The sequence below is a fragment of the Arabidopsis thaliana genome, chromosome 2, assembly GCF_000001735.4.
Source record: "Arabidopsis thaliana chromosome 2, partial sequence".
Lineage (NCBI taxonomy): Eukaryota > Viridiplantae > Streptophyta > Magnoliopsida > Brassicales > Brassicaceae > Arabidopsis > Arabidopsis thaliana.
Genome location: NC_003071.7, coordinates 9,439,823 through 9,465,578, shown reverse-complemented (window position 1 = coordinate 9,465,578; position 25,756 = coordinate 9,439,823). Strand labels below are relative to the sequence as shown.

Genomic DNA, 25,756 nt, shown 5'->3' with positions numbered 1-25,756 from the left:
TACTTACTTTTGATATCTTATTCAAACGACATCATACTAAAAGAATTTTGAAGCCATTTTTTTTTGCCTTCGTCTTCTCAAATGATTAAAAGATGAAGAAAGAGGCACAGAAAGAGAAGAGAACACATGAGCCTGTGTTGAAGTTCTACATTATAAATGAGACCGTAGACAAAAAAAGACCACACGAACACAAACTACTTTGTTTAAAACTAAATCCTAAACATGAACATATTAAGAGTGTCTGTCTTAAACCAAAAAAAAAAAAAAAAAAAAGTGTCTGTGGTTTAAGACTTATTTTAGACCAATGAAATGCTGCTCTCGCCACCAGGAGGTCTCCTCGCACCACCATAGTAATCCCGATATTCCGACTTCCCGTCTGCAAATATATTGTGTCCGCTCATTTCCCGCTTTTTGGCTGAGCTTTGCATCTTCTCTGAATAACCAGGAGGGATTTTATCAGATTTGAAGATACCATTGCTTGTGAGCCCCTGAAACTGAGACTTCTGGTTATGTATCTTCTTTGATGACTTCACAACATGTTCTTCACTAAACAATCTGTTGCTGCTTTGCCCCTGTTAAATTTTTTTATTGAAACAGGTCAGTTTTCTAGCCATCCCAAAAATCATCATGATGTAATGACACTACTTACGTTTGAGGTTTTGACAGATGCACGCGAGCTCCTCGGTGCAGATTCCTCCGTGTTCTTATTTCCTTTAACTTCTGATTGTGTTGCACCACCAAACAAGCGGCGAGGTTGGCTTTCAGGAGATGCAAAGATGTCATGCCCACTCATTGCTTTATTCTTGGTGTTCGATATCTGTTTCTTCTTACACTTCGAATCTGCTTGGGTTTCTACAGTCCTGCTCAACTCCTTTTGCTTAGCAGCCTCGTTTAAAGTGGTTGGTTTCTTTGGAGTCACATTCTCTTCACCGCTGAAAGATATCTGGCTTCTCTACAAATCCAATAACCATTACTTAGAATACCATTACCATCAACTGAATCCTTGAAAAGAGTACAATGGAGGATGAAACAAGTACCTGATCTTGATGGTAATGGATTCTTGTCTGGTGATTTGGATCATCTTTGCCATTCATGGGAGTTGTTGCATTCTCTTCGCCGCTGAATGATATCTGGCTCAGCTGCAGAACCAGTAACCATTACATAAGATACCATTATCATCAACTAACTCCTAACAAAAGTAAAAATGGATGAGACAAGTACCTGATCCTGATGGTAATGGATTCTTGTCTGGTGATTTGGATCATATTTACCATCATCAGAGAATATGTCACTACCAGTCATTTCTTTTAGCTTATGCCCAGAACAGTTCTTCCTATGCGAAACACTGAAAAGAGACTTGGTACATTCAGAAGCAGATTAAACCCTAATTCATCAAACAAAACCCTAAATCAAGCAAATCGAGTTTAACATTGACTAAATTCACCAGTAAAATTGCTTCTCCAGAATCAATATTAATCCGATAAATTTAACAAAACCTAGAATCAACATAGAAATCAATTCGCATGAAAAGAGATGAAATCGGTTACTTCGTATTAAGTGATTTAGTTTCCGCGTTAGTGATCTGACCGCCGCCGCCAAGTACATCGTTCATTCCATCAGACGGCTGAGAAAAATGGATAATCAGAACGAAATTTCACTAATCGAAACCGAAATCAGACGAGTGATGAGTTCTGGCCGGCAAAACGAACCTGGTTAGAGCGATTAGCGGCGGTGGAATAGTCAGGACGGCGGATCTCAGACCAAGAAAGAAGATCGGCGGTGGAATGATGCGGATTGTTTCTCTCCTCTTCCATAACTCTCTGATTCACTGATTCACACTCTCTTTGATCAAAACGTTTTCAAATTCTAAAACTGAAAATTTCGTTTGTGAGTGAGAAATCTTTTATTTATTATTTCTTTCTATTTATTCGCTTTATATGTTCTGTCAAATGATTTTATTTTTGTTTTAAATTTTAGTGGACGTTGCTTTTTTTTTGTTTTTTGTAACGTCTATCTTTTTAGATTACTTTTAAAACAGAGTTTATTGTATCAGAAATATTCAAAGCTATCCAAATACCAAAAAAGGTTGCGTAAAGCCTATTCAAAGGTCAATGAATATCAAGCCCACCTTGTCTACGACTCTATGATGCTCGGTTTGCAAAACAAGTATGAAGGGTGAGTGTGGATGCAAGATCTACACTAGTGAATTATGCACACTTCATGTTTCTAGCTAGATGAGTCTACCATGTCTTTAGATGAACAGGGATTGGTATGGCTGATTGTGAGTGATATTTGCACTTGATCAAGTCATTTCTCTAGGGGACAAGGATGTTAAAGCGTCATGTTGTTTAAGAGAGGGACTACACAAGACAAGACTTTGCCACTCTTCCTTATCAATCTTCCCGTCCAATTTGCTTCTTGAAATGTCTACACCAATTGATGTTTATAGAGAATTAAGATGAGAAGCTTAGAATATGTCAATGGAGACCAAGATCAAGCCCACCTTCTTGCATATGATGCTCAATTTACAAAACAAGCCTGAATGTGAGGTTGATACGAGTGCCCTCTGCCTTTGCACGCTTTGGCACAGAATGAATCCAGTCTCTTTGAGTGTATCCTCTCATCACCAGCAACGATCCATGTTTCAATGTCAAACTTTGTTGATCCTCTCTGCTGCTTCTCTTTAACCTCTTCTTAGCTGGTCCACTGTCTCCTGTTTTCCCTGCAGGTTCACACCAAACAAAAGTTGGCTTGTTCCTGGCTATGCAGGAAAACACTTTAGCATGACTCAAATGTCCCATTACCTTGGGAAGATTCTTCATCTTTCTTTTTCTTCAACACAAAATCACGTTCACATCCAAACGAGACTGAAGCAATTTCTGGAGTTGGACCATAAATCTTTTCATCATCTGCATGCCAAGCCACATAATCACTGGCACCTTTGTATCTATTTAAGAGCAAGCTGTTGAATCTGCTTCCAGGAAGCACCTTGTAAATCTGACAAGACGAAATAGAAACGTTTTAGTTCAAACAACCACTAGAACACAGGGACATAGCATAGTTGTTTTCAATCTTACAGCATCCAGAATCTCCTTGAGAGGTGGGAAATCATCCCACGAATAGGAGGTAGGTCGATATCCACTGTACACCAACGCAGTCAATCCGCTACTTGCAACATAACAAGTATCTCTCGGCTACAGGTGGCAAATGCATATGTATTAGAAGGCCACAAACACAAGTTATACAGGACTTCACATGATTGTGACTTAGATTTCTGAGATACAAGTTGAATCCAAGCATGGAAATGGCCCTGGCAATCTTTGTTCCTCACATTGCACAATACTCAATGTAACCCGCGAGGAGACACAATAAAGCTTCAATGGATCATATGTATACAAAAACAAATGACAGAGAAAGAGGAAGTGGGGAAACCTGGAGGCAAGATCGACCAAAGACACGAATAGTAGGCCTGGTCCAAGGAATATGCTTGTCGAGATAATCGAAGAAAGTCCAAGATTGTTGAAATGGAAGAAACCTCTGAATGTAAATGAGGTCGCTTCCATGGCCAAGATCAATGGTTTTTCTAGAGGGAGCGTTGCTCGATGAAGGAGACTCCACCGCCACAATCGATGTCAAACTCATCCTCCGCTACACAGCAAACATACAACATCACTCAGAAAGGAGGCCTACTTCTCTAGAAGCTCATATTTAGTGTATAAGCACAAGTTGTCTTTTACGTAGTAATTGAATGAGACAAATACCTGATCCTGATGGTAATGGAATCTTTTCTTGGTATCTGAATCATCTTTACCATTGTCAGAGAATGTGTCACTATCAGTTACTTCTTTTAGCTTGTGCCCTGAACAGTTCTTCCTATATGAAACATTGAAAAGGCTTGGAACCAAAAAACCATTTTGTGAAGAAAACCACATTCAAAAGCAGACTAAATCCTAAAGCATGCAAATTTAGTTTAAGCAACATTGCTTCTTCCCAATTAGTAAATCCGGAAGAAACATTCGCATGAAAAAGATGAAGTCATTACTTGTTAATTAGTGATTCAGCTTCCTCATTGGTGATTTGACCGTCGCTGATTCCATCAGAAGACGGCTGAGAAAATGGATAATCAGAACGGAATCACACTTTTGTCGGAACATAATCAAAACTGACGATGAGTTATCGCCGGAAAACATACCTGGTTAGAGCGATTAGCGGCGGTGGAATTAAGTGGATTCGTCATGTTTCGCTCCTCCTTAATCTCACCTTTTTCTGTGATTCTAAACAAAAACGGTAACCGAATAATTTAAATCGAACTAAACCGGAAATGCTAAAACTAGAAAATCGAAACAGATTAAAAAATTCGATTGGTTTCAGTAATTGAACAAACCGAGATATTCGTGTATTCGATTTCGAACCCTTGTTAAAAGTTTACCCGAGCAATGGAGCGAAGAGGACATGGTCGTATTCAGTCTCTCCAGTGTCTCAAGTCCGAGAGAAAAGTCTGGTCCTCTTAGTGAACCAAAATCAATTTTATATTGTTGTCGATTTATTACGGTTCAATATTTGAGATGACGGTATTAAGCACAGGTTTTGTACGGTTCAATTTCGGTTTAATCCTGTTTTGTAAAGTTAAAACGTAAAATCCCAAAACCGAGAAACTTGTCCTTGTCTTTCTTTTCTTCTCCAAAAGAGCTTGCTTAGTTACTTGCTTTCCTGAATCTGATCCCTGGTTCGTTTCTCTTCTCTCCTTGTTAAATTAAGAGTTAAGTAAGTTTGGCATCGAGTGTCTGTTGTTGTGATCCTTGTTTATTCTCGTAGCAATCTCACTCCAAAGCTTCTAAGTTATAATCCTTATTTTAGGCATTTACTTGATCCCAAGATTGGAGTCTATTAACTAGATTATGCCTAATGCCTTAAGAATATTAACTTTTTTTATAGCTATAGATATATATTTTCCCATATTTTTAGGATTAAGATTAGGGTTTAATGATTGAATAATATAGTTATACAAGTGTGTGACTGATAAAATGAAACAAACGAAAAATCTTTCCCGGTGACATCATCAGCCGCCGGCGACTAGCTTTCTAACTCTGGTTTGCAAATTCAAAGGGTTGGTTGGTGGCTAATTTTGAACATATATAAATGTCATTTTAAAATATTTTTAATTTCATTTTCTTAACATTGTTCCACCAACTCCTCCCACATTCTCTCCGCCTCTCTCGTTTACAAATCCCACCTCAAAGGTCGACTCTTTATCTCTCTTCTCACCAACCCAACTTCTCCAATGGCTTCTCAGAGTTCAGTCGCCGTCATTTCCTCCGCCGCCGCCAGAGGTGAATCATTCCCAGATTCAAAGAAACCAATCGGGTCAGTTCGGTTCCAACAACCCCTCCGTCTCTCCTTCTCGTGAGTTTCGTCTCTATTCTAATCTTCGATTCAATTTCGTCACTTTTGAGCACTCTTTTGATTAGAAATCTGAATCATTGCTCCAATCACTGGTCAATGTAGTTGACTTAGGTCTCTGTAATGGTTAGGTACTGTAAGTCAGGGAATATGTCATCTAGAATCTGCGCTATGGCCAAACCAAATGATGCTGAGACTCTTTCATCATCAGTAGATATGTCACTTAGCCCGCGAGTTCAGTCCTTAAAACCTTCCAAGACTATGGTTATAACCGATCTTGCAGCCACTCTTGTTCAATCCGGTGTTCCGGTTATTAGACTAGCTGCGGGAGAACCCGATTTCGACACTCCCAAAGTCGTAGCTGAGGTTAATACATTTCTCCTACTGGTTTTGCCATGTTCTGTCTCTCTCTGTGGTTTGTTCTGAATCGATTGTTTCGTATAGGCTGGGATCAACGCGATTCGAGAAGGTTTTACTAGGTATACGTTAAATGCAGGTATTACAGAACTCAGAGAAGCAATATGTCGAAAGCTAAAAGGTATAAAGAAACGCTTTTGCTTTGTAAATCAGTTATGTCGAAACGGAGTCAAATTGTTTGTATTCTGGTTGTTTTCAGAGGAGAATGGATTGTCTTATGCGCCTGATCAGATCTTGGTTAGTAATGGAGCTAAACAAAGTCTCTTACAAGCAGTGCTTGCAGTTTGTTCTCCTGGAGATGAAGTAATTAAAACCGTGTCTTTCGAGCTTTTGTTGAATTCTTTCGATGTGATTTTGTTTGTAACAATGAATTGTATTTCACTAGGTTATAATTCCTGCACCGTATTGGGTGAGTTACACAGAACAGGCGAGATTGGCTGATGCAACGCCCGTGGTTATTCCTACCAAGATTTCTAACAATTTTTTGTTGGATCCAAAGGATCTTGAGTCTAAATTGACTGAAAAATCTAGACTTCTTATTCTCTGCTCTCCTTCCAACCCTACTGGATCTGTTTACCCCAAGAGTTTGCTCGAAGAGATTGCACGGATCATTGCTAAGCATCCAAGACTTCTGGTATATAGCATAAAACGCCTCCTTGGTCTTTTTAAGTCAGTTTGTTTTTGCTGAACTGTTTAAGCTGGAAAACAAAACTCTGTTTCGTTCATTTCTTTTATAGGTGCTTTCGGATGAAATATATGAACACATTATTTATGCACCTGCAACACACACAAGCTTTGCTTCTTTGCCTGACATGTATGAAAGAACTTTGACAGTAAACGGTTTCTCAAAGGTAAAGTATTTATTATTGAGTTGGCTTCTAATGTCGACCGATCAAATTCTTCTTTACTGATCATATGATATGTAAAGGCTTTCGCAATGACGGGTTGGAGGCTTGGATATCTTGCTGGTCCTAAACATATTGTGGCAGCTTGCAGTAAATTACAAGGCCAGGTATCTAGATATAAACATATTTCTCTCTAAATCTTTATCGAAAAAATGCAGCGATCATGAGATGAAATCGGTTCTGGTTTTTGTTTTAAGGTTAGTTCAGGAGCTAGTAGCATTGCTCAGAAAGCAGGTGTTGCTGCGCTTGGGTTAGGCAAAGCTGGAGGAGAAACGGTTGCAGAGATGGTTAAAGCTTATAGAGAAAGACGAGATTTCTTGGTTAAAAGCTTAGGTGATATCAAAGGTGTTAAGATCTCTGAACCTCAGGTACCTCTCCGTTTATCTTTGAGGCTATTACTGGCTAGTTTCTTCTTCGTCTTTTTCTTGATTGTTGGCATTGTTTACTTGCAGGGAGCTTTTTATCTCTTTATTGACTTCAGTGCTTACTATGGATCAGAAGCTGAAGGTTTTGGTTTGATCAATGATTCGTCGTCTCTTGCACTATACTTTCTTGACAAGTTTCAGGTAAACTTCGTCTACAAAATGTTCTTCTTTACCTTCAAGAAGCACAAAACAGCTCTTGAACATAGACTTGAGAAAGATTTGGACATTTTTTTGTTCTGTTTTTAACAAGTTCATATGTTTGGCTCTGTTTGTTTAAAAGGTTGCAATGGTTCCTGGTGATGCTTTTGGAGATGATAGTTGTATCCGAATATCTTATGCCACATCTCTCGACGTTCTTCAAGCAGCTGTTGAGAAGATCAGGAAAGCCCTTGAGCCACTCCGTGCCACTGTCTCCGTTTAACAGTTCGGACACAGAAATGTGTTTAAGATTGTTTATGATATGTTGTAACTTATTTATCAGCTTTGTCTCCAATCCAATAAAAAGTCTTTTTCTATGCTTTGTTCGTTCCTTCAAATTCATATATAACCATAAACAATTATCTTAATTGTAAATCATTTATTAGTATTTAAGGTTGCTTGTGTAATAAGGTTATATCCGATTATGTCAAAATATTAAGAAGTTAAATCGTTGCACAGTTGGAAAAAAATCCTTGAAGGAGCTCAAAACCATTGCGCAACAGTGCGTTCCTTTGGTACGTCGTCGTGGAAACAACAATTGTCCTCTAAATCTACTAATCAGTCTCATCCACTTGCATTCTTTGGTTAGATGATCAGATTATTGGTGTTGGATTTTGCACGAACCGGGTCCAATAAGAAGTCCATCTAAAGACGATCTATGAGAACTTTTCCTGTCTAATTCCTTTTGACGATTATTAAAAATCACCACACCGATTTTTTTTTGTAGTACATTCATTTATTGTAAACATTTTTAGTCCAAAAAACATGTTTTTTAAATCAAATTTTGTAATCGTTAGGTGAATTAAAAGTAATCATAAACAAACAAACAAAAAATGTGTGTCCAGCAAGAATTGATATTAAATCACGGCCAAATTATACTAACTGACCCTAGAAACGTCTCAAATTATTCAATCAGATCATTTTTCATAAAGTAAACAGTGAAAGCAAGTAAATAAAAACAAAAGAAAACAAGAAGAATATGAAAAGAGGACAAAGCTCGTTGTGTGGCTTGAAATGTATACGGCTATAAGAAGAGGCCATGAAAAGGGGAAAAAAAATTGTTGGTAGGGTGCACAAGAAAAAAAAAATCTGTTGGTTGAAAAATTTAATTTGTTATCAAAACGAACGAATGGTCACTGCTTTATCAAAAAATATGTTTTTTTTTAACTACATCATAAATTGACATGCATGCATGCAGATCCGTGATAGTATGAAGTATGAACTCAGACATGAAAACATCCAACTACAAAAAAATTAGAATTTGTTTGGTCATTTCTAATATATAGGACCACTCATGCATGTTTACACAAATTAAGTAATAAACCCACTTCCCACTTTGTGGCTTTTGCTTTAACCACAATCATCACGCTTTTGGTTTGTGGTCACTGCTTCGGCTGCTACAGTCACTCACAAGGTCCACAATTATTCACGATCGACTCGACTCTTTGACAACGACGTTTCTAATTATAACCCTCGTGATTTAATGATATCGCTAGGACAATGTTCACCATAAAAACTTCAACATATAAACAAGCAAGTGGTTGTGTAGTACTACGTATAAGCTTTCAGTCTTTCTATCAATAGTTGAATCTTGCACTCTAGTTCAATTATTCGTTTGGAGGAGTTATGATCCATGGTCCAAAGATATTTATAGATCACTTTGGTCTAAAACTTCTTGGTTAAACAAAAAAAAACGTTGAAAGATATACAATAAAACCTCTATAAATTAATAATATTGAAATTGCAAAATTTTATTAATTTAGAGAGGTATTAATTTATTAATTTATCGATAAATTAATATTTATTAATTTATACAGAGATTTTCTTAATTTAGTAACTTTTTTAAAAAATTTATAAGATTTTTTTCATTATAGAAAATAACTTTCTAGAACCAGTTACAAGTATAACATAATAATAATGACTACCAAAAAACACCAAAAGTTTTGATACACTAAAATATGAAAACTATAGTCAAACAAAGAACAATTATGAATTTAAGCAAAAAATTATTAGAAAATATATTTTACAGATTTTTTTTACATATAATATATATAAACTAAATTTTATCCCGCGGTGACAATTTATCTTTTTAAAGTTAGTATAATTTTTTTTTGCAAATTGTATCTATCTATAATATATTTTTATTTTATAGTTTACAATTGTTATTAAGTAACGTCCTGCCAAACCCGTTCCGTAAAAAAACCATTTATTTATATTAATGTTGATCTTATTTATGATATGTTTATAAATCATTGTCTAAATTTTTTTGTCGATGCGGGACGTTGAACCCACACATTTTTTGCTAATTGGTTAATATATGTTCATTTTTAAAATTTTGAATCATAAAATATGACGGAAAAAATTAAGATGTTTTTTAAACTCTATATATTATATAATGATGTTAAAAAATTGTAATATTTCAAACTATTTATAAGTTTAAATATTAATAATGTTTTATAAATTCTAAATATATAAATAATAATATTTAAAAAATTAATATTTTTGTTTATAAGGTAATGACACAATAACTCTTAAAGCAAGGATTTAGAAGATTTAAATCTTTAATTAAATATTTTCATTAATAAATAATTAATGTCAGTGACATGACATTATAAATAAGTTCAAATACAAAATTTATTTATTTAAACAAAAAACGTTTAGTAAGAATAATATTTATTTAACAAAAAACTTTGTTTTAAAATATTGTTAACAAATATGTTTATGCTAATTTTAAGGGATTGATTTGAAGTTTGGTGGGATTAAATTTGATTGATAATGTGATTGACAATTTAAATCAAAAATTTAAAGTAAAATTAATTATTTTGGAAAAAAGATTTAATGCTAATGGCAGTAAATTGTAAATAAGTCGAAGTCCAGGATTTATTTGCTAAAATGTATATATATATATATAATACATTTATACAATTATTAATTTATGATATTGATGGGATCATATATTTACATAGCACTTTCAAAAAATTTATTATCTTATTAATTTATCGATTTGTGTCACTTTTTATACTGGTCTCAAGTTCGGACCGGAAAAATTTATTAATTTATAGAAGTTATTAATTTATAAAGTATTAATTTATAGAGGTTCTACTGTATATCATAGACGTATACGACATAGATTAGAGTATAAAAAAAATACACATCGTCACCTATGATGGAAACTTAAACTACATGCATCACTGATCACTTGTAAACATCTTCGCAAAAGACTTCACAGCAAATAAAAGGTTTTGCAACATATTCTTCATAACAAACAATTCTACTTGAACCATAATTATAGTGAATTTTTTCTTACATCTACAACACATGTACAGAAAAACGAAACACACTAATTAATATGTTAGATAAATTCACGTGTACAATATAGCAAATTGCATTTTCTTGGAATTCCATTAGTTACAACCTTCATCGACTATCGAACGATTCAAATTACATTAGAATTTGTTCTTTGTTTCATAGATTTATGTATCAACGAGTTGTCATTTCACGCAAAATTTTGATTAAATAGTTCATATAGTCCCATCGAACTTGATTTTCATATTCTACCTATATTAATTAGTGAAAATTTGAAAATATCTATCTTCACAAAATCACAATACCTTAAAAACCTAGTTGAATTCTATTGACTATTTTTTAGTAACGTTTATTTACATTACATGCATCTAGATTTTATCCAAACCAAAGTGCAAAAATGGCGAAAAATATTTTACCATCTCCTGTGGTAAAAAAAAAACATTTACCATCTCCAGTACAAAGTAAGTCAATAATTATTGTTGAAGGACCTACGCACTACTACTAGGCCCTAGTTCAAAAATTGGTCTCTCACGCGCCATCACGAAACGTGACACCACATCTTTGCCACGTGTCCATACAGCTTCCAAACAACAGATCGCGCTTGGCACCCACGCGTTTCTCAGTGGCCAAACGATGTCGTTTAACTGCAGTGTCCCACGACAACAACCGCTTCTTCTTCCTCATCCCTCGGGTGTCTTCGAGTGTGTTCACAGATTTACAAAGAAACTTGTCTTCACGTTAATCACGCCACGTGTCTGAACCCAATTTCCAACGTGTCTCTCACATTCTCGAATTCGACTCTTTTAGTGGTTCTCGTCCTCTCTGGGCTTTTAGACTGGGCTCGAACCATCTCCATTCCACCGATAACATCGAAACCCGCCACGTGTCCTCCCTCCTCTGTCTCTCGTCTATATATCCACGCTCTTGTTCGTCGATTCGAGATCACACACACAACCACCAAACACAAAGCTTTTCAAAACCCAGAGAAAATGTTCATCGAGAGCTTCAAAGTAGAGAGTCCAAATGTCAAATACACAGAGAATGAGATCAATTCGGTGTACGATTACGAAACAACAGAGGTCGTCCACGAGAATCGTAACGGTACATATCAATGGGTCGTGAAGCCAAAGACTGTCAAATACGATTTCAAAACAGACACTCGTGTCCCCAAATTAGGGTAAATAAAATCCAAATCTTTCACTTCTTTTGGAATTTTAAATCACGAATTCATCTGGGTCGGTGTTAACATTCACATTTTGAAACTTTTTGCGTGGATAGGGTTATGCTTGTTGGTTGGGGAGGAAACAATGGATCAACACTAACCGCTGGTGTCATTGCTAACAAAGAGTGAGTTAAAAACAAACACTTTATATGCAATCTTTGACTTTGGTTTTTGAATTTGGTAAAATTATGTTGTAGAGGAATATCGTGGGCGACTAAAGACAAAGTGCAACAAGCTAATTACTTTGGTTCACTTACTCAAGCTTCATCGATTCGTGTTGGCTCTTACAATGGTGAAGAGATCTATGCTCCTTTCAAGAGTCTTCTTCCAATGGTGAATCCAGAGGATGTTGTGTTTGGTGGTTGGGATATAAGTGACATGAATTTAGCAGACGCTATGGCTAGAGCTAGAGTTCTTGATATTGATCTGCAGAAACAACTTAGACCTTACATGGAGAACATGATCCCACTTCCTGGTATCTATGACCCTGATTTCATCGCTGCTAATCAAGGTTCACGTGCTAATAGCGTGATCAAAGGTACCAAGAAGGAACAAGTTGATCACATCATCAAGGACATGAGGTATATAGTCTTACATAGCAAAATTAGTTAGTTAGTTAGTGTATTGATGTGTTTGAATATTTTTAGGGAGTTTAAGGAGAAGAACAAAGTGGATAAGTTGGTTGTGTTATGGACTGCAAACACAGAGCGTTATAGCAATGTGATTGTAGGACTTAACGATACGACGGAGAATCTATTGGCTTCTGTTGAAAAGGACGAGTCTGAGATCTCGCCGTCTACGTTGTATGCGATTGCTTGTGTTCTTGAAGGCATTCCTTTCATCAATGGGAGTCCTCAGAATACTTTTGTCCCCGGTCTTATCGAATTGGCTATATCGAAGAATTGTTTGATTGGTGGGGATGATTTCAAGAGTGGTCAGACTAAGATGAAATCCGTTTTGGTTGATTTCCTTGTTGGAGCTGGCATTAAGGTAATAGAATTAAAGCTTGTTTATCAAGTAACCTAACTTGCTTCTCTTCTGTTAGTGAAGGAACTAAGAATGGATTTTGTGGCAGCCTACTTCGATTGTGAGCTATAATCATTTGGGAAACAACGACGGGATGAACCTCTCAGCGCCACAGACTTTCCGCTCTAAGGAGATTTCAAAGAGCAATGTTGTAGACGACATGGTAGCTAGTAATGGCATCCTCTTTGAGCCTGGTGAACACCCTGACCATGTCGTTGTCATCAAGGTTTGATTTTGAATCAGAGGCCAGAGTGATCAATTCCTCCTTTCTTTTTAAGTACATTTTAAAGTCTTAAATCCTGCTATTGTTCTGAATGTTTTGCAGTATGTGCCATATGTTGCGGATAGTAAAAGAGCAATGGATGAGTACACGTCTGAGATATTCATGGGAGGGAGGAACACTATAGTGTTGCATAACACTTGTGAGGACTCTCTCTTGGCTGCACCAATTATCTTGGATCTTGTCCTTCTCGCTGAACTCAGCACCAGAATCCAATTTAAAGCTGAAGGAGAGGTTTGTATTCCGTTAGTTAGTTACCAAGAAACTCGAGATTGGTGAGTTTTTTTTTTTCATGTTTGAATCTATTCTCTTTCAGGGGAAGTTTCACTCTTTCCACCCGGTAGCTACCATACTCAGTTACCTCACAAAGGCACCTCTTGTACCGCCCGGAACACCGGTGGTTAACGCTCTGTCGAAGCAGCGGGCAATGCTGGAAAACATTCTTAGGGCATGTGTTGGGCTTGCGCCAGAGAACAACATGATCATGGAGTACAAGTGAAGGATGAGGAAGAAGAAGTAAAGGTACCTAAGATGACCTTAGGATATGAAGGACACTGCTCCATTGTTTCATTTATATATATCATTTTGTATGTATATTATATGAATGTGTGTGTGACGGATAATATGGATAAGCTTAGGGTTAACTTGTGTGATATGGATCTGGTCGGTTTATTTGGTGAGAAGATTAGCTAAGCTTTTGGATCAAATGTGTAAAAGATTTAAGTAATTATGCTTGTGTCTCCTTGTAATATAACCAAACTTATGATCTATGAATATGGATTTTCAAAATCAAAATCTCTGTATTTGTATCTTATGAATGTTCATAAATTGGAGACAGCAATAAAGACACGAAGGGCAAAAGTAGCTCATATAAATGTCGAAAACATAAAGCTGTCTTGTCTAGATTTTCGAATAACAGAAGAAGCATAAGAAGAGTCCACATGTGGGAAGTGAGACCATTAATGGGTGAGATCAAGAACTACCAGCAGAAACCATCATGAACTCGCCTTCACACACCAGAGCACCACCCACATAAGCTTTACCTTCCATTTTAGCGAGCCCGAACCGCTTCTGGAACTTGAGAAGAGTCATCCTCATGACTAGCGTGTCTCCTGCAATCACTGGTTTGCGAAATCTCACTTTATCAATACCAGCAAAGAAGAAGTTATCTTGAGAGCCTCCTACTTCCGGCTGCAGCATTACTATACCTCCGACTTGCGCCATTGCCTGCAATACACAAACTCTGACTTTTCAGTGAAATGATCTTCAAGACATTAATACTCAACCATATGGCGGTTATCTTTTTTATAGAGGATCTGTGATCCTCTATCGGGATTCAGAATCCAAAACCTCTACCAAATTAGCGAGATCATTAACCTCTTTCAAGCTTAAAGTTGCATATTTCTACTACGCAGACTCGAGTTTTCAGTATCAAAGCTGCAGATAGCTTCACACATTTTGGATCAAGTTTTTAGCAAAGTGAAGTTGAAGTCCCTCAACTATAATATACTCATCACTCTATCAGACCACAGAAGGACAATTCAATTACCAACCAGGTGAAGATCTCGCGCTAATCTATCAGGATTCAGAATCCAAACTAGCAGATCATTAACCTCTTATCATAGTTAACATCCATCTTCGATTAAAACAGTAGCGAACATTAAAGCATTTTGAAAGGAATACAACAGCTAACATATCAATTACAAAATATTTGATCTTCTTGAGGACAAAAGTTTGCAACTTTAAACGATTATTATTACCTCAATCATGAGAACACCAGGCATGATTGGTCGTTCAGGGAAATGGCCAGGGAAGAAATTGTCATTGATGGTGACATTCTTAATAGCTACAGCTGAAACACCAGGCGTATACTCTATCACTCTATCTACCAGCAGAAACGGAAACCTAAAATCCAAGAACCATAATGTCAAATTCCAGAAAGATCAAAACTTCAAACATGGGTTTCAACGAAAACTCATCAAATCACCGAAAGTTGAAGTCTTATGAATATTTTATACCTGTGAGGCAATATCTCTCTGATTTGGTTAATGTCCATTACCGTTGGAAATGCTGGGAATTCTGGGGATTAAGAGAAACAGATTGAGTAAGAGAATGACGAATGTCGGAAACATTAGAAATCGAGAGAAAAATCTTACTGAGTTCGATTGGTGTTTCCTTTTCGGTTGAGGTGCTATCGCCATTTGTTGAACAACGAAGCGTGAGAGAATTGGATCGCTTGTTGGGTGGGAGAGAAACAGAGTGAGATCTGGAGGAAGATAGATGGAGAGGTTGATGATGATGATGATGAATCAGTGAGTCAGAACTTAGGAAAAGTACCGAGTTAGAAGTAGTAGCCATTGTCGAGTAACAGTGAAGAGAGTTTAGAGAGAATGTGAGAGATGTTGTTTTTGCAGGTGAAGGAGCGGAGAGTACAAAGGTTTGTGTTAGTTGAAGCAGAGATAGTGACAAATTCATAGGTTTTGAATATATTCATACAATGGAAACAATATAACAAGTGGCCTATTAGCTCAGTTGGTTAGAGCGTCGTGCTAATAACGCGAAGGTCACAGGTTCGATCCCTGTATAGGCCATTTCTTTTTTTCTTTTTTTGGTCCTTCGTAGCCTTTTTTTGGAACAAACAAGGTTGACTGTTCCTTTTGATGAACCGAATCGAACCGCTAACCAAACTCATTTTAAAAAGTCACCGATTTTTACGATTTTAGAGTTGCATTTGTGCATAACCAAAGGCACATAGACTAGGTGCCAGTATATGAAATTTGTTCCAGTTGACTAATTTATAAAAAATAATCACATCTTTAGCTGGATCCACAAAATTAGGTCAGGGTTCATGACCTTTTTAGCATTGTTTTAGATTATCTTGACCATTAGTTGTGGTGAGAGTTGACAATTTAAAAAGTCAACTAGTTTTTAAAATTAAATACCATAACAAATGATGCTTAATATATATGCTTTAATGCTTATAGTTATTTAAACTTTATAAGTACCATAATTTTTTTTTTTTTTTTTCTCGATCTAACTCCATCTATTATTCTACGGATATAAGCTCTCCTCTAAAGAGAGCCAATCGGGAATCGTTGAACTTACATGGGAAAAACAGAATCCGTGTGCTCTTGCACATTTTGCAAGGTAATCTGCACGAATATTACTAGTTCGAGGAACGTAGTTAATATTTAAAGATACAAGTTTATCTCTAAAAATCTTGAAATCTTCTAGCTCCGATGCAAAATTAGGCCACTCCTCCGGGGTATTAACCATGGTGATAAGATCTGAGCAATCCGTCATAACTTGTACCCTCGATATCGACAATCCCACCATGCACTTCAAGGCCCAAACTAATGTGTCTAATTCCGCGTGAAGCGGTGATAAACAACGTCGTGATCCCTTCAATCCCAAGTGTAACAGTCTTTCCCCGATGTTCAATATCCACCCATGACCACTTCGAGGTTCAGATACATGCCACGACCCATCAATAAAGCACACTGGAACGTCCAAAGGTAAAATTGGGACTTGCAAACATGGCACCGTCTCCTCCACTTGCTCCTCTCTCATGTTGGCTCTCCTCCAAACTTCTTCCTCTTGGATTGCCAATCCTAAAGTGTCTTGAGGTTGGACGCAAATATTTTCAAAAATCTTTCGATTTCGCGCTTTCCAAATATACCACATGATCCACGGAAAAATCCGTAGGCTCTCCTCGCTAGCTCCAATCTCCTTTGCTCTCCAATACAAATAATCCAGATTATTGTATATAGAGGGCGACGGAAACCTAGATAGAGAGGAGGGAATACCGGACAAAGCCCAGACTTGTCTCGCTGGTGGACAATCAAATAGCAAATGGTTGATGGTTTCCTCATTAGCCCCACATCTGGGACACTTTTTATCTCTACCAATATGGCGAAAATGTAGTCGTTGACATGTTGCCAAACAACCTGACACACATTGCCACACAAAATGCTTAAGCTTTCGTGTAGTTTTTAACTTCCACGCTTGCGCCTTTAGTGCTGAAACACTAGGTCCCTGAAAAGGGTGGTCACAAGACGGGCGAGAGATAGCTCTCGCGGCTTCATATCCTGTCTTGACGGTATAATTACCTGATTTGGTCATAGTCCAACTATATCCATCTCGCGAGGCATTTAAGCTCGGTTTTATCCCTAAAATGAGGGTAATATCTTTGGGGGGGAAGAGCTCACGTAACCGATCTACTTTCCACTGTTTCGTTTCAAAATCAATCAAGGTATTTACATAGATCAGAGGTTTTCTATCCGTAGCTAGACCTTTCGGTGGTCTTGGGGAGATATCTGGGATCCATGGATCAGTCCAAATACAAGTCTCAAAACCCGACCCAATGGTCCTACGAATCCCGGCCTTGAGAACATGTTTGGCAGCAAGCATACTCCTCCAGCCATACGATGGCCGATTGGATACTGTAATCTCTAATGGGCTACTATATCTGAAGTATCTTCCCTTAAGGATTCGACTAAGGAGGGAGTCCGGGAATCTTAAGAGTCGCCATAATTGCTTCGCCAAAAGTGCGAGTTAAAGTCTTCAAGGGTCCTGAATCCTAGACCCCCATCAGATAGTTGAGTACATAGTTGGTCCCATGCAATCCAATGTAACCCTTTACTATCCGCTTTGTTACTCCACCAAAATTTGGCGATCGCACTACTTAGCTTGGAAGTAACCGCTTTTGGTAGGAGGAAGCACGACATAACATATGTCGGAAGGGCTTGGGCTTGAGATTTGATCAGCACTTCTTTCCCTCCTTTGGAGAGAAATTTGGATGTCCACGTGTTTACCCTTGTTTGTAATCTATCTCTCGCAAAAGCAAAGACTTGAGCTTTGGATCCATGAATCTTTTCAGGGAGTCCTAGATAAGTTTCCATACCACCTTCTTGCGAAATCCCCATTCTTGTCTTTATCTCTTGTCGAATAGAAGGGGAAACCTCATTACCAAACATAATGGATGATTTTGCTAGGTTAATCTCTTGCCCTGAAACCCTTTTGGATCGCCGTTTAACAAGACCCTATAAGTCACTGATGTAATGCACTGCATTATCCAACCAATCCATCTTGGGTCAAAACCCATTTTTTCCATTAATGCACGTAGAAAATCTCACTCTACTCTATCATAGGCCTTGCTCATATCAGTTTTGAGTGCCATAAAATTCTTTCGGTTCGATGGGTTAGAACGGAGTGCGTGAAAATTTTCTTGAGCAATAAAAATATTATCAGTGATTAATCGTCCCGCTACAAACGCGGATTGTGTCTCGGATATAAGCTCTGGAAGAAACTTCTTGAGGCGTAGACTCAGAATTTTTGACACCACTTTATAGCTTACATTACATTAACTAATAGGACGGAAACCAGACATTTCCCTAGGCCTATCCCCTTTTGGGATAAGGCAAATGTTGGTCTCATTTAGCTTTCCATCAAAGATACCAGATCTAAAGAAATTCTTCACCAAATTGGTGAGATCACCTTTTATAATGTCCCAAAAACGTTGGTAAAAAAGTGCCATCATCCCGTCTGATCCTGGTGCTTTTCCCGGGTTTAATGAGAATAAAGCTCTTTTCACCTCCTCTTCTGTAACCTCCTTGGTTAGAGCCTCGTTCATCCTTGGAGTAACCGCAACATGGACATCTTTAAGGACATTAGTGGGATCTCTCGAAACCGAGGAAGAAAAGAAGTTATCAAAGTAGCTCACGGCGACTTTCTCGATACCTTCTTCATTATCAACCCACACTCTATTTTGATCGAGGATACCAATTATTCTGTTCCTAGCCCGCCTTTGTTTAGTTGAAGCGTGAAAATATTTGGTATTTGTATCTCCTAATACCATCCAAACTTGTCTACTCTTTTGGTACCAAAAGATTTCTTATAAGTACCATAATTTGATTTGAGGAAAGTTGACTGAACAACCGCAAGAAGCGTAAATGGACTAAACCCATAGTAATTGATTCATGATGAATCAATATGTAACGTGAAACTTTACAAAGGAGAAATCTAGTGGAGTTTAGCAAACGAATCGATTTTATGACTGGACCACATATTAAATTACATAATAAATCACATAATCTGTAAATATTTTAATAACATATTTATTTGTCACACCAACATTCGCATGGATCATTTTCATTCCAAAAAAAAAAGAAAGAAGAAGAAAAAAATACTCACATGGATGATGTTATTAGTATTATAATTGTTATTCTATTATGCGGAAGCATTAAACCAGAACACATATCTTAGCCAATTTAGTAACAAATTTGTCACGGAATTGACTGGTAATCAATGTAGAGATTGGAAATCAACCACAAATCAACGTTCAATTGCTTTTCCTTTTGTTCTTTCAAAGCTTTCTCTCTATAAAACGTTCTTTTTATCCATCTAAAGTTCTCTTTGTGTCAATGGGCACAAAGCTCATCAAAGCTCTTTTTTTGTCTCTCTACAATCATCTTTTCATCTTAGTATAATCGTATTCTTTGGGAATTAACTTTCCAATTACCGGTTCGATATACTGTCATATCATGGGCGTAATACGATTATAAAGTATAAACCAACAATAACCTATTCCTATTTTTTTCTATCTACCTCGTACTTTTAATCTATGTTGCATAGCAACAGAAACGGAAACACGGAAACGAAACGTTTCGAAAACCGAAAACAATTTTTTTTTAAAATTAAGGAACGCAAACGTTTTGGAAACTTAGACATATATATATATATATATATATATATTTTAAACAACAAAAATCTAAAACATAAATATCAAATAGATAAAGTAAAATTCTTAAAAATAAAGATTAAAAAGCGTAATATCAAATATTTAGACCATCATTTTCATTAGTTCCATTAAAAATCATATGAAGCACATGAGATTTGATTCGTCGAGAGAAAGATCTTAAAACTTGAGTCTCCCAAAATTAGTTAAATCTTTATCTTTCCAAACTTTTATTATTATTAAGTTTCCAAAGTAAAAAAATAAGATTTTTTGCGTTTCTAAAATATAAAAAATTTCATCGTGTTTCCAAATATAAAATTTTAGGAAACGCGTTTTTGTGAATTTCCATCGAATTTCCAAGAGTTTCCGTTTTCTGAAATGTTTCGGAAACGGAAAACGCACTGCGGAGAGAATTTCCATGCAATTAGCTTTTAATATATTTGTCCAAATGAAAGTAAAATGTTCATAATATAAAAGGTGCCATATTCCAAGAGTTATTGGTCCTTTCACTTGATCGTTAAATGGTTGGAAAGCAAATTGGCCTTTCAACGAATCCTAGAATCAACAATTCATTTGTTTTTATTTTCTAGCTCCTACAAAATTCTATATCTAAATAATAATATTGTTAATCAATTAATTAGTTTTTTTCAGGGTATATATTCTGTATATATTATTAAATAAAAGTTCGAAAAAAGAAATTAAATGTGGAAAGCATGTAGCTACAATAACTCCCCAACCAACCATGTGTGTTAAACTTTCACCACTTTATCTTCAACCTTATCATCATATATATATTTTTTGAAAATTTCTAACAACATATAATCTTACAAATAGACTTGAGTATTCATCTAAAAGTATAGTTACATGATTAGGTCACTAAACAAATTTTTAAATTTTCAACTTGTGGAAGTTGTGATTAATTTGATTTTTAAGCTCCATTTCCATCATACAGAATATTGGTACAACAAATTATCCTCCAACATTGAGTCATATATTACGTGTTCAACTTCAAAGTAAAACATGTCTAAATTCACAACCGAAAACCCACATATTATAGAGAACTTGCCCCATATAGCCCCTATATTATATTCCCCGGAAACGGCTAGATCCAAAGCACATGTAGACATGGCAATTTCCTATTGGTTTACTCCGGCCATGGATTGATTAAAACGATTATTGCCTTAAATATTCAGACGAATTCAATGGCCTTTAAAAGGCGGAGAGCTTCAGAACAAGCAACATAACGAGAGATTTTTTATATATAAAAAATAAAGGAAGCACGAGTTCACCTTAAAAATTTGAGTTTCTCTTTTCTTGACCCTGAAGTTTCGTTTTGATCAATTTCACCCATTTCTTTGTTCGTCGTCTTTTCTTTCAAAAGGGTTTCATCTTTGTATTATAAAAATCCAAACTTTATATCTTCACAAGCAGCAAAGATCTCTATTTCAATCCTCTCATGGAAACTGCTTCTCTTTCTTTCCCTGTCCCAAACACGAGCTTCGGTGTAAACAAATCTATGCCTCTCGGTCTAAACCAGCTCACACCATACCAAATTCATCAGATTCAGAACCAGCTTAACCATAGACGTAGCACAATCTCAAACCTCTCTCCAAACCGTATCAGAATGAAGAACTTAACACCTTCTACCTCCAAAACCAAGAATCTCTACAGAGGCGTAAGGCAAAGGCACTGGGGGAAATGGGTCGCTGAGATCCGTTTGCCCAAGAACCGGACCCGTCTCTGGCTCGGGACATTCGAAACCGCCGAAAAAGCCGCCTTAGCTTACGACCAAGCTGCTTTTCAGCTCCGTGGAGATATCGCGAAGCTTAACTTCCCAAACCTCATACACGAAGACATGAATCCTCTCCCTTCCTCTGTTGATACCAAGCTTCAAGCTATCTGCAAAAGTTTGAGAAAAACAGAGGAAATTTGCTCTGTTTCTGATCAAACAAAGGAGTACTCTGTTTACTCTGTTTCAGATAAAACAGAGCTTTTCCTGCCAAAAGCAGAGCTTTTCTTGCCTAAAAGAGAGCATTTGGAGACAAATGAGCTCTCTAATGAGTCACCGAGAAGCGATGAGACCTCGTTGTTGGATGAGTCGCAGGCGGAATATTCATCGTCGGATAAAACATTCCTGGATTTCTCGGATACTGAGTTTGAAGAGATTGGAAGTTTCGGGCTTCGGAAGTTTCCTTCGGTGGAGATTGATTGGGATGCAATTAGTAAACTGGCCAATTCTTAAAGTCTTCTATTTTATATTAATCTTCTGTGCAACTGAAATTTTCAACAAGTTGCAGATGAGTTTATTAGGTTTGAATCTGTCCTAGTTTTCTTTGTTGGTCGTATAGAGTTTTACTATGTAGCTAATCTCCATGTTTGGTTTGGCTTGGTAAGTTTTTAAGGTCCTCGTCATCAACAAACCGGAGAAAGTTTATGTATTCAAAAGCTATGTATTATATCCTCACATCTACTTATGAGAGTGAGATCAAAGTTTGTAAAATGAAGTCTTGATTTCTTCTTTTAGTTCTCTCTTTTTTAAAACCAAATGTATTTCTTTTTTTTGTGTTTCTTATTATGCATGCTAATTCCTGATTTCAGTTTACGAATGTATTTTATTTCATTTTTCAATCCTCTGTTTCAACTTGAAGCTACTCTTGACAACCCAATCGGAGCCAAAATACCTTTGGGCCTTCTCGGCCTTGTTTTAGTGCCCAACATCAAGATTGGATAAGATATATAAATACGAAGCCCAAAAGATATGGAATTGTAAGGACTAAAGACGATTAAGTATATTTTTTCCAATATGGTGGTATATTTGTGAGGAGTATTGATTTTTTTTAATCACAAAATGATGGTTAATTATATATTAGTAGTTAGTATGGAGTACCTTTCAATTCTATATAACGTTACTGTCAAATTTTTAGATATTGAGTTAAGTAATTAAAAAATCGCGTCAAGTTATTGATAAAAAATAGGTTTATGGTTAATGCAAGACACGTAGAAAAAGCATAATTCCAACACTAATATCTCCATCACCAACTGTTTCCGTTGATACCGTTGAGTGCCTTTGATTCTACAAAAAAAAGCCATGATTACTTATTTTATGGGGTTGGTGACTCTTCTTTTACATCCTGCATTGTGTTTTTTAATTATAGAAATGAACACACTTCGTTCTCTTATGCATAAGCTTGAATGTTATTTAGCAAATTAACCATATAATCTATCGTTTATTGTTGCATTTGTTCTTGATTTATGATGCTAAAGACGTTTATTTGGCAAATTAACACTATCGTCTATCGTTTGTTGTGTGTTTTGTTTGATAGATCGTGTAGAATATAGTGATTATATCGACTGAAAATCGAGGAAAACATAAGTGATTCATTTTAAGGATTAGCGACTTTTGGAGAAAGTGAAGAGTTATCTAAGACACTCTCCTTTTAAGCCATTCATAGATAATATTGTATGCAGACACTAGTTGATTTTGTTATTCAATAGGAATTTATATATTTATCTTGGCAAATTTGCCCAATTCTCTACTACCTTCCTCTCTTTTTTTTATGAACAGTGGGTGGGGTTTACTACATTTAAAAATAAATTTTACAATTATGAATTGCTTTTCATGTGAATTCATTCAAAGAATTAAAGAAAACTCGAAAGTGAAACTGTTGTTCCAGCAACAAACTTTTTCAAAATCACTCTTTTAATATGATTCAGAATCAATCATTTTAAATAGTGATTTTACTAGTCTTGTACCAGATCACATAATAATTTATTTTTAGCTAAAAGCATGAAAGTATATCTAGACTTCGTGCTTTATTGATATGCGATGAACAATTTTTTTTATATATACTAAATTACGATGATCATGTTAAAAAACCGAAATCGATAATAATCTGCATAATAATTTTTGCATATATTTAATCCCGCTTTAGAGAAACATTTCCCAATGATTGCCCATGTTATCCATTAGACCATTACTGATTACACTCAAAATAAAAAACAAATGGCAACTTGTACATACTATCGATATTTTAAAAATATGATCCGATATATAAGAAAAGTAAAAGCTATGTTGCAAATTGACATTATTAAAATTTTCACAAGCATTATTGGTTATTACTTACTTACTTATAATATTTGAGGGTGGGAATTGATGTATAATGTATACCTTAATATTAAAAGCCCGATCGACTAGTTACGGTTGTAGTTGGATTGTATTTAAAACTATAGATTAATTGTTGTAGAAATTAGTATGTGGGGATTCAAATGTGTTTCATACTTCGAGTGTAAAACATAATTGTTGCTTTTAGAAAAAACTAATAATTAATTCTATAATATATATTTTTATAACAAATTTGTTAGAATGATTTGAAATGGAGCAAATAAAACTTGTACAAATGTCGTATTTTGGTTGAAACCAATTATGGATTTGCCATTTTTTTGAATGGCATTTGTGGTTTTTGTCATTTTTTAAAATAATTTGTGGATTTATCCTTTTGCAGGTTACAAAAATATGATTTAACATGTATTTTACTAAATGTTCTGAAATTTGGTCTCGATGGCATATTACGGCGAAGAGTTGCTAGGTGAGGATGGACTGCCGCGATTTTTGCTTAAATCGGTGAAAATGAAAATCTTCTTAAAACTTTAGCTTTTGACTATGAATCCTTAAAATAATTATAGATATGTACTATTTTGGTTAAATTATATGAGAAAATGATATAAAAAAATTGGAAGAAAAACGGAAAACAAGTTGTGAAAACGCAGACAACTTGTCTCAATTAGGGATTTTGGGAAGAAGATGACTCCATAACGAAAACACTAATTTTTCCCTTTTTATTAAGTTAAAAAAAAAAATTCGAGAAAAGTGCAATTGAAAACATCGAACTAGGGGCTGCAGATATTTAGATATTTAGTAGGTTGTTAGTACCACTAGGCTATCAGAATTTTACTTAATTTCATCGTTTACATTTATTGTATAACCTAAATATTTATAAAAACATAAAATATACAACATCTAGTTTCCGACTAATTCCCGCTTAAACCGACTAGGCATGCAGCGCTAGATCACCGCCAAAATAGCGTGTAGTGATTTTTAGAACACTGGTTTTACTCGTTATGTTTAGGTTAATCGGTTTCATTTGTTTTTAGGATTTAGTATTTGATATAAATTAAAGTTTGCAATTTTGCAAAGAAATTGATAAATACGTATATTTTTAAGTGTTTGACAATAAAAAATATAGTAAAAATGCCAAAATCAACAATAATCTCTTTTGATTACATTTTAAACTTTTATGATTATTTTTTCTTTTTCAGAATATCTAAGAGAATTTGAGCATAGACCTATTGGAGACCAAAATTTAATATGATTTCCTCTTTAGGTTTTGTATGAGATATTATACCCGTTACACTATTGAAATTGGATACATTTATAATTGTTTCTTGGGAAACAAAATTATGTATGTGTTATGTATTGTCCTTGAAACCATTTCATAACAACATGATGAATTGAATGTTAAATATATTGAGAACAACTTTATTGATGCTTTTAAATTATTATTCCCAAAATCTTAAAGCCATCGACCTTTCTATTTCTCCTTTATTTCTTTTAGTTTCCTTATATAGTCGAGGGGCCGAAAATGATTGAACTGGATTTTATTTTGTCTGATATAAATTTCTTTTCTTATTCATTTAATTTAAAACAAAAATATAAAAAATCGTATAGTATTTTTCATTTCTGAAACTCGTAAACATTTCAAAGCTGTATTAACAATAATGTAGCATACTATTTAAATTTTTCTGTGAACCTTAAAATCCACTATAGTATTTTATTTTCTTACG

The 25,756-nt window shown here is 35.6% G+C and overlaps 7 protein-coding genes, 1 non-coding gene and 1 pseudogene across 22 annotated transcripts; 4 read left to right on the top strand and 5 right to left on the bottom strand.

The window, feature by feature from the left end:
- Positions 1–56: 56 nt before the first annotated feature.
- Positions 57–1,987, bottom strand: AT2G22270 (hematological/neurological-like protein). 2 transcript variants are annotated; one of them, NM_127793.4, is made up of 6 exons: positions 1,710–1,987; positions 1,548–1,624; positions 1,222–1,345; positions 1,038–1,139; positions 650–952; positions 59–572 (listed from the first exon to the last, which is right to left on the bottom strand). In NM_127793.4, the coding sequence occupies exons 1-6, from the start codon at positions 1,812–1,814 to the stop codon at positions 297–299; spliced, it is 987 nt and encodes a 328-aa protein (NP_565531.1). In that variant the 5' UTR covers positions 1,815–1,987; the 3' UTR covers positions 59–296. The 2 variants fall into 2 exon arrangements, with proteins under 2 accessions (NP_001323955.1, NP_565531.1); NM_001335794.1 differs by lacking the exon at positions 1,710–1,987 and having other exon boundaries at positions 57–572; positions 1,548–1,676.
- Positions 1,988–2,017: 30 nt separating this feature from the next.
- Positions 2,018–4,661, bottom strand: ALKBH2 (oxidoreductase, 2OG-Fe(II) oxygenase family protein). Of its 9 annotated transcripts, none has more exons than NM_001335789.1 (9): positions 4,430–4,661; positions 4,193–4,274; positions 4,043–4,107; positions 3,762–3,873; positions 3,433–3,648; positions 3,078–3,194; positions 2,805–2,997; positions 2,504–2,722; positions 2,070–2,427 (listed from the first exon to the last, which is right to left on the bottom strand). In NM_001335789.1, the coding sequence occupies exons 2-8, from the start codon at positions 4,235–4,237 to the stop codon at positions 2,526–2,528; spliced, it is 945 nt and encodes a 314-aa protein (NP_001324998.1). In that variant the 5' UTR covers positions 4,238–4,274; positions 4,430–4,661; the 3' UTR covers positions 2,070–2,427; positions 2,504–2,525. The 9 variants fall into 9 exon arrangements, with proteins under 9 accessions (NP_001324994.1, NP_001324996.1, NP_001324998.1 ...); NM_001335790.1 differs by having other exon boundaries at positions 2,072–2,427; positions 4,193–4,266; positions 4,385–4,584; NM_001335788.1 differs by having other exon boundaries at positions 2,070–2,722; positions 4,385–4,661.
- Positions 4,660–7,793, top strand: AAT (aspartate aminotransferase). Of its 3 annotated transcripts, none has more exons than NM_001036317.1 (11): positions 4,660–4,726; positions 5,241–5,403; positions 5,532–5,766; positions 5,845–5,938; positions 6,017–6,120; positions 6,203–6,451; positions 6,555–6,668; positions 6,746–6,829; positions 6,920–7,090; positions 7,175–7,288; positions 7,428–7,769. In NM_001036317.1, exons 2-11 carry the CDS (start codon positions 5,282–5,284, stop codon positions 7,566–7,568), a joined length of 1,428 nt encoding a protein of 475 aa, NP_001031394.1. In that variant the 5' UTR covers positions 4,660–4,726; positions 5,241–5,281; the 3' UTR covers positions 7,569–7,769. The 3 variants fall into 3 exon arrangements, with proteins under 3 accessions (NP_001031394.1, NP_850022.1, NP_565529.1); NM_179691.4 differs by having other exon boundaries at positions 4,671–4,726; positions 5,294–5,403; positions 7,428–7,793; NM_127791.3 differs by having other exon boundaries at positions 4,671–5,403; positions 7,428–7,793.
- A 3,386-nt stretch (positions 7,794–11,179) lies between these two features.
- AT2G22241 (uncharacterized protein) lies at positions 11,180–11,335 on the bottom strand (the record flags this gene model as incomplete). Its single annotated transcript, NM_001124888.1, has 1 exon — positions 11,180–11,335. The coding sequence occupies one exon, from the start codon at positions 11,333–11,335 to the stop codon at positions 11,180–11,182; it is 156 nt and encodes a 51-aa protein (NP_001118360.1).
- On the top strand, positions 11,279–13,974 carry MIPS2 (myo-inositol-1-phosphate synthase 2). Of its 3 annotated transcripts, none has more exons than NM_127790.4 (7): positions 11,279–11,828; positions 11,930–11,998; positions 12,071–12,454; positions 12,521–12,863; positions 12,949–13,125; positions 13,225–13,413; positions 13,496–13,974. In NM_127790.4, exons 1-7 carry the CDS (start codon positions 11,641–11,643, stop codon positions 13,676–13,678), a joined length of 1,533 nt encoding a protein of 510 aa, NP_179812.1. In that variant the 5' UTR covers positions 11,279–11,640; the 3' UTR covers positions 13,679–13,974. The 3 variants fall into 3 exon arrangements, with proteins under 3 accessions (NP_179812.1, NP_001324779.1, NP_973509.1); NM_201780.2 differs by having other exon boundaries at positions 11,485–11,828; positions 12,073–12,454; NM_001335785.1 differs by having other exon boundaries at positions 11,309–11,828; positions 13,225–13,974.
- AT2G22230 (Thioesterase superfamily protein) lies at positions 13,956–15,649 on the bottom strand. The gene is made up of 4 exons (NM_127789.4): positions 15,336–15,649; positions 15,198–15,258; positions 14,940–15,084; positions 13,956–14,406 (listed from the first exon to the last, which is right to left on the bottom strand). The coding sequence occupies exons 1-4, from the start codon at positions 15,535–15,537 to the stop codon at positions 14,152–14,154; spliced, it is 663 nt and encodes a 220-aa protein (NP_565528.1). The 5' UTR covers positions 15,538–15,649; the 3' UTR covers positions 13,956–14,151.
- A 47-nt stretch (positions 15,650–15,696) lies between these two features.
- On the top strand, positions 15,697–15,770 carry AT2G22220. The gene has a single exon. It is a non-coding gene; the product is annotated as a tRNA-Ile (tRNA).
- Positions 15,771–16,222: 452 nt separating this feature from the next.
- AT2G22210 lies at positions 16,223–19,290 on the bottom strand (annotated as a pseudogene; the record flags this gene model as incomplete). Its single annotated transcript has 1 exon — positions 16,223–19,290.
- Positions 19,291–21,150: 1,860 nt separating this feature from the next.
- AT2G22200 (Integrase-type DNA-binding superfamily protein) lies at positions 21,151–22,506 on the top strand. The gene has a single exon (NM_127788.4). It carries the CDS (start codon positions 21,372–21,374, stop codon positions 22,155–22,157), a length of 786 nt encoding a protein of 261 aa, NP_179810.1. The 5' UTR covers positions 21,151–21,371; the 3' UTR covers positions 22,158–22,506.
- Positions 22,507–25,756: the final 3,250 nt, after the last annotated feature.